At 28.8% G+C, this 7,500-nt stretch overlaps 1 protein-coding gene across 5 annotated transcripts in view; it reads right to left on the bottom strand.

Annotated features, from left to right (window-relative positions):
- The window catches only part of LOC135221001 (glutamate dehydrogenase, mitochondrial-like), a 452,434-nt gene that overhangs the window by 37,066 nt on the left and 407,868 nt on the right, over positions 1-7,500 (bottom strand). For all 5 annotated transcript variants that reach the window (XM_064258716.1, XM_064258714.1, XM_064258712.1 and 2 more), the window contains exon 6: positions 4,798-4,985. In XM_064258716.1, coding sequence (XP_064114786.1) covers positions 4,798-4,985 — 188 coding nt within the window. The remainder of the gene's footprint in view (positions 1-4,797; positions 4,986-7,500) is intronic.

The raw sequence follows: 7,500 nt of genomic DNA, 5'->3' as shown, positions 1-7,500 counted from the left end.
TATATATATATATATATATATATATATATATATAGATATATATATATATATATAATATATATGATATATATATATAGATATATATATATATATATATATATATCTATATATATATATATATATATATATATATATATTATAATATATATATATATATATATATATATATATATATATATATATATTATAATATAGTATATATATATATATATATATATATATATATATATATATATATATATATATATATATATATATATATATATATATATATCGATATATATGGATATATAGATATATAGATGAATATAATATATATATATATATCATATATATATATATAGTATATATATATATATATATATATATATATATATATATATAGATATATATATATATATATATATATATATAATATATATATAATATATATATACATAATATATATATATATATAGATATATATATATAGGATATATATAATATATATATATATCATATATATATATATAGATATATATATAGTATATATATATATATATATATATATAGTATATATATATATAATATATATATATATATATATATAGAATATATATATAATATATATATATATATATATATATATATATGATATATATATATATATTAATAGATATATATAAGATATATATATAAGATAGAATAATATATATATATATATATATATATCTATATATATATACATATTACTATATATACTATATATATATATATAATATATTATATATACAGATATATATATAAAGATATAAATATATATAATATATATAAATATATATATATATATACTATATAATATCATATATATATATATATATATATATATATTATCTATATATATAAAATATATATCATATATATAAGATATCATATATATATATGATATATATATAAATAATATATATAGGATATATATATATATATATATATAGATATATAATATACTATATATATATATATATATATATATATATATATGTATATACATATACATATATAGAAATTAAAGATTTTTTTTAATTTACAAAAAGAATGTACCTTAAAGATTTTTTTTAATAAAAATATTAACAATACTAAATATACATTTAACACATCCAGTAGATTTGTGGCGTTAACCTAGTTTGTATCACTAGCATGTAGTTCTCGCTATTTTTATTAGAAATAAAAAGTATATCAAACGGAATATTTACAAAATATTACACACAAGTCACTTCTCCACCTCTCTCTTTTTCATGTTAACCCTCTTACGCCGATTGGACGTATTAAACAGTCAAAATGTCTCCCGTATGCCGATTGGACGTATTATACGTAGATTCAAAAGTTTTTTTTTTAAACTTGTGGAAAAATACTTATAGGCCTACCAAACGAAAACTTTTGAATCACGCGCCTTGGGGGATGCTGGGAATTCACGGATCAAGGCGTTGTTTTGTTTACAATCGTTACGCAGGTGCGCAAACACGAATTTCTTTCTTATCGCACTAAAAAATATCAGTGACATCTCAAAAATTCTTTCGTCACTGACATAATATTTGCACCATTTTAAATTATTCGTTACATGGAGTATTATATATGAAAATGTGTGCAATTTCATGTAAAATACAACAAAAAATACTCATGATTGTAGCTTTTTTCAGTTTTAAAATATTTCAACCTTCTTTCAACTTTGACTACCGAAATGGTCGAAAAATGCAATTTTAAGCTAAAACTCTTATGTTCTAGTAATATTCAATCCTTTGCCTTCATTTTGCAACAAATTGGACTCTCTAGCATAATATTTTGATTTATGGTGAATTTATGAAAAAACTTTTTCCTTGCGTCCGCGCGGTAACTGTTCCGATAAATTTTTTCGTGCGATTGTCCTAATGTTTGCACCATTTTAAATTTGCTGCTACATAAAGTTTTATGTATGGAAATGTGCGCAATTTCATGCACAATACAATTAAAAACAACCCATGGTTGTAGCTTTCATCAGTTTTGAAATATTTTCATATAAATAACGAAAAGTGCAAGAATTTCAACCTTCGGTCAACTTTGACTCTACCGAAATGGTCGAAAAACGCAATTGTAAGCTAAAACTCTTATATTCTAGTAATATTCAATCATTCACCTTCATTTTGCAACGAATTGGAAGTCTCTAGCAAAATATTTCATTTATAGTGAATTTATGAAAATAAAAAAAAACATTTTCCTTATGTCCGCGCGGTAACTCTTCCGAAAAAATCGGAAATTTTTTCATGCGATTGTCGAAATGTTTGCACCATTTAAAATTAGCCGTTACATTATATATGAAAATATACGCAATGTTATGTAGAATACAACAAAAAATGATTGAAGGTTGTAGCTTTTCTCTTTTTTGAAATATTTGCATATAAATAACGAGATAGAAAAAAAACCACGTTCAGTCAACTTTGACTACCGAAATAGTTGAAAAACGCAATTGTAAGCTAAAACTCTTACAATCTAGTAATATACAGTCATTTATCTTCATTTTGAAACAAATTCGAAGTGTCTAGCACAGTATTTAGATTTATGGTGAATTTTTAAAAATAACTTTCTTTCCCTCCGCGCGCCGATTCGCGGCCGAAAATCTCCGAAATGCGTACATCGCATTATCCTAATATTTGCTCCTTTTCATATTAGCCGTTTTATAGTTTCATATATGAAAATGTGTGCAAATTTATGAAGAATACAACAAAAAATAATTGAAGGTTGTAGCTTTTCTTATTTCCGAAATATTTGCATATAAAAAAATACGTATATAGTATAAAAATTTCGACATTCGGTCAAATTTAACTCGTCCGAAATGGTCGAAATCTGCAATTCTAATCTAAAACTCTTACGGTATCGTAATATTCAATCATTTTTCTTCATTTTGAAACAAATTGGAAGTCTCTAGAACAATATTTACATTTATGGTGAATTTTTGAAAAAAAAAAAATGAAAAAAAAAAAATTTTTACGTCCGCGCGTTATGAATTCGTGCATCATTTTGTGATAATATTTTTCCGGTGTTGCTTTTATCATTTTACAATGTATTATATATCAAAATTATTGCAATTTAGTGTACAATACAAAAAAAAAAGTAACTCGTTAGCTTTAACAGTTTTTCACACAGCGCGATTTGAATACAATTATGTATGAAAAATTTTTTTTTTTTGCTACCATTTATCGCATTATTAACATATGATAATGATATTTTTTTTCATTTCTGATGGTTGCATACTAAACTTCAGGCAAAAAAAAAAAAAACAAAAAAAAAAAAAAAAAAAAAAAAAAAGCCAAAACTAAACTCTTCATCTTCAAAACTACGCGCACTGTGATTTTTTGAAAAAATTATTTTTTCCGCTTCCGCGCTCACTCCAAACCCGCCACGGCATACGGAAGAGGTTTTGATTTTTAGGGCTTCGGCGTAAGAGGGTTAAGCATGTTCTTGGCAAAAATAAGTCTGTATTCTGCTCAAATGGGCAACTTCTAAATGTGCAATTTATAATTTCAACAGTTTTAAACCATAACAAGAGCAGAAATTCAAATAAGTAAAACTTTTATTTGTAGGAAATTATAATTTTGTACACTAAGTATTTTATGTTTGTTAATGGCTAATTGGGCACTAGCTCAGTTTCACACTGGATGTGAATGCAAATCATCGCTCCAAATTTACATTTGTTGTCATGTGTCTACATTTTATAGTATATCATGATTACTGTACTGTACTTTGAGCAGTGATATTTGCCCCTACACAGAAGCACTTACACTTTAACCAAAATGTAGTTTTCCTACCATTTTACAGAAATAATTCAGGTCACATCATTCCTGTAATGTGGCAACCAAACCTTTCATAGCTCCCAAATTGTTAAATTACAAGCAAGCTTAATTTCACTGTAAGAATTCATATAAAAAGGGTGCAATTACTTATGGTGCTATATTCTACTGCTTGCTCTCATGTTAGAGAAGTAATAAAGTAAGTCTAGCTACCACTCCAAAATTAATTTGTAACACAGATATTTTAAGTTTCCTTTCATCCTCCATCTCCTTCCTTTTCCTTTTAATGTCTGTTATAAAAAAAAAAAAACTTGTGCAGCTTAGTCCAATGCTCAAAATGCTGAATGGTGTGAGAATTTAAAGGCCTAGGAGGCTGGTCTTTGACTCTGGTCTCTTATGAATAATCAGTAAAATTCATGATCATATCAACAGCACAATCTGCTTTAAATTTCAAAGCTCGAGACACCTCTGCATGTTATCGGGGTGGGATCAATGAAAGGGTATCCCTTAGTAAATTCATCCTTAATTGAGCCACTTCAAAATACTTCACATATTACCTGTGAACTTCATTTCCATGTCCTAGCAACCATCGCACTAAGGCAACTAAGGCCATTCAGCGCTGAAACAGAACCTCGCAGTTGCACTATGAACCAATTGTTAGGAGATGGTGGAGAGTAAGATAGAAGAGGGAGAATATTAACGGTAGTACAGTAAAAGGCATGAAAGTAGTTGCAGCTAGGGGCTGAAGGGATGCTACAAAATACCTTAAGTAATGCCTACACTGCACCAAATGAGGTGCACTGATACCACTACCCTCCTACGGGATTACCTTTTAAAAGTCACATGAGACAAGAAGACCAACCATCTCCTAATTTTCATGGAATTTTTTTTTGCAAGCCTGCAGTCCTGTGAAAATTTAGTTAAACTCTGTGGTTTGGTAAAAGTACCTAATAATAATAATATCACACTTTAACTACAGAACAACATTCATACACACCTGCACAATGAAAGTCTTGCCGCCCCAGCCTGGTGTTGAGCCAATCATTGACATGTAAGATGCTTCATTGATAAAGTTCTCTAATCCGTGGAATACACCACGTCCAGTAGCAGACGTACGCCCGTGGATACCACCTTGGTTGATTGGCTTACCAGTGACACAAGCATGGGCATTGATATCATGATGGCCTACAGGAAAGCAAATTAATCAAACACTATTATAAATTACATGTTTGTTGAAAGGCAAACAAAAACACTAATAAAAAATAAAACTCTAAAATAACTTTTATGAGGATCCTATAAATAACTGACTAAACTAATGGCTCAAATTTCCTTACTAAACTTGAAAGATAAATTAAGAGCATAGGACTGAGATATAAGGTGCTAAAAACTAAGTAAATTGCATTAAGATATAAGGTGCTAAAAACCAATAAGAAAATTGCCAACATAATTTGTTACCATTACAGTTACAAACATTCCTCAAGAGCAAATTCACACGTTGCCTGTCAAAACATTATTTAATCAATCACAACATTAATCAATTTATGAATTAATTATCTTTTAAAAAGTTTCCTTTATATACATATCCAATAGTAAACCATATACTATATCAGCAGTTCATTTGCACTAAGCTGTATCAATCTAAAATACTGATTTATATTAACCCCACTGGGGCAAAAATTTGTAAAAACACAGTTAACTTCTTAAAGGCAATACAGGGACTTTATTTTAAAAGTTTTATGGTGATTAAAGTCTTATCATTCACAGTGAAATTACTAATTTTGATCGAGTAACTTATATATACTGATCCTGTCAGACAATTTGTGAGAACGTATTGTCATTTCAAACTTACTTCTAAGGCTTAGATAAATTGTTCTTGCAAACAATATAACATACTCTGGGGTTATTATAGTTCCCACAAAATATCCCTGAAAATTTTTCAATCTACTACAGACAATAATAATCTAGTTAAAGGGAAACTTCTGGTTAATAGCCATTAAATTTTGTCAAACAAAACTTTTAATAAGCTAAAAAATCAGCCATTGCTCAAATCCGTACGTAATCCCATTTTTTTTACAATTTAATTTCAAATTAGCACAGAGGTACTTAATGGAGAGCGTCATTTATCCAGGATTCGACTGTGCTGCCATCTGGCGGATTAGTACTGATGACAAAGTGTAGCGGTCGCCTCAATAACAAACACAGCGAAGCATGTGTATTGTATTGTATTCGTCGTCGGTATTATCCTCATGTTTTAGGTCAACTGTCATTCAAATAGTGTCAATTATGCCAACTTGTATGGCGTTTGGTTGTGCCAATACTTCTGGCATGTATCCAAGAGGCCTATAATTCCACAGGATTCCGTCTTTGAAGGGAGGATATCAACATCAAAACCTTTCAACCTATGATGCAAACAATTGTCTGTTTGGACCATTCCTTGCTAACAGATTTAAAAGATGAACATTATGAGCAGCTTGTATGCATTTGAATTGAAATTTAGTCTTGTCAATCGCCATGTGCGTGGTGTGATGGGGTGAATGGCAGTTTTCTAAATGTGTACCTGTGTGTGCGTGTACAAGAATTGATGAGGGCCTTCACTTAGCCCTTTTTAACTGGTTTAATTAATAGGGTTTTAGAATTTAGGCCTGAATGCCCAACTATGACTTCTTTATTTACAATTTCTATCACATATTTTCAGCTGACAAATTCAAACCAAAAAGGATATTATCTGAAGATGCTATGCCCTTGGTTTTTGTTCCACTTGTCTGTGCCTACCGCGGCATGACGTCAAGCATAAGAGATGAGCCATATAAAATGGCTGCGCCCATGGTGCAATAGAAAATTGGTTGTAAAACATAAGAAAACGCCCCTTTCAAAAAAAAATTTTCCACCAGAGGTACCTAAATGGAATAATACTAAAAATGCTAAAAAGCAACCAGAAGTTCCCCTTTAAGAGAAAACAAGGCCTCTCAACAAAGGGCAAAGTGAGAGAAATCACTCTTACATGCATATCAGAACTGATAAAATTCTGCCAATATTATACTATACAATTCTTGATGTAATACTAATTAAGTCTCATAGGGATTACTAATTGACGGAAATTTACAGTATGCTATACTGGAGAGACCATACTTTTCAGATTCAAACCACTCCTATTGGGATTTAAAGAATTAAAAGTTGAAGTTCAAGACGGGAATTGTAAACATGGGCTGTCCTCCATTCAGTAAGATTTTACATTTAATAGGGTACCTCCCTACACCTTACTCTTGAGTTGCCTACTTCAAATAATACTCAAGGTCCATCACAATATCCCATCCCAACAATGCTTCCTGCTTTCCACTTTCAATTTGTTCAAGGCATCTCTCAACTATCTACCAAAAATGTTACAGTCTTTTAACACATTCTTCCCTGCTTCAGAACTAATTCTTCAAACCAGTCTCCTTGAAACTACTTTTTTAATAAGAATAAGAATAAGAAGAATAATAAGAAGAAGAAAATAAAAAAAATAATAATAAGAATATAATAAGAAGAAGAAGAAGAAGAAGAAGAATAACAAGAAAAAATAAAAAAAATAAGAATAATAAGAAAAAATAAAAGAGAAGAAGAAGAAGAAGAAGAATAAGAAGAGAATAAAAGAATAATAAGAAGAATAAGAATTTTTTAAAAGAAGAAGAAGAATAAGAATAAGAATAAGAATAATAAG

Source organism: Macrobrachium nipponense, chromosome 2 (genome assembly GCF_015104395.2).
Source record: "Macrobrachium nipponense isolate FS-2020 chromosome 2, ASM1510439v2, whole genome shotgun sequence".
Classification (NCBI taxonomy): Eukaryota; Metazoa; Arthropoda; class Malacostraca; order Decapoda; family Palaemonidae; genus Macrobrachium; species Macrobrachium nipponense.
The sequence above is the reverse complement of the archived record's forward strand: the minus strand, read 5'-3'. Positions and strand labels throughout refer to the sequence as shown.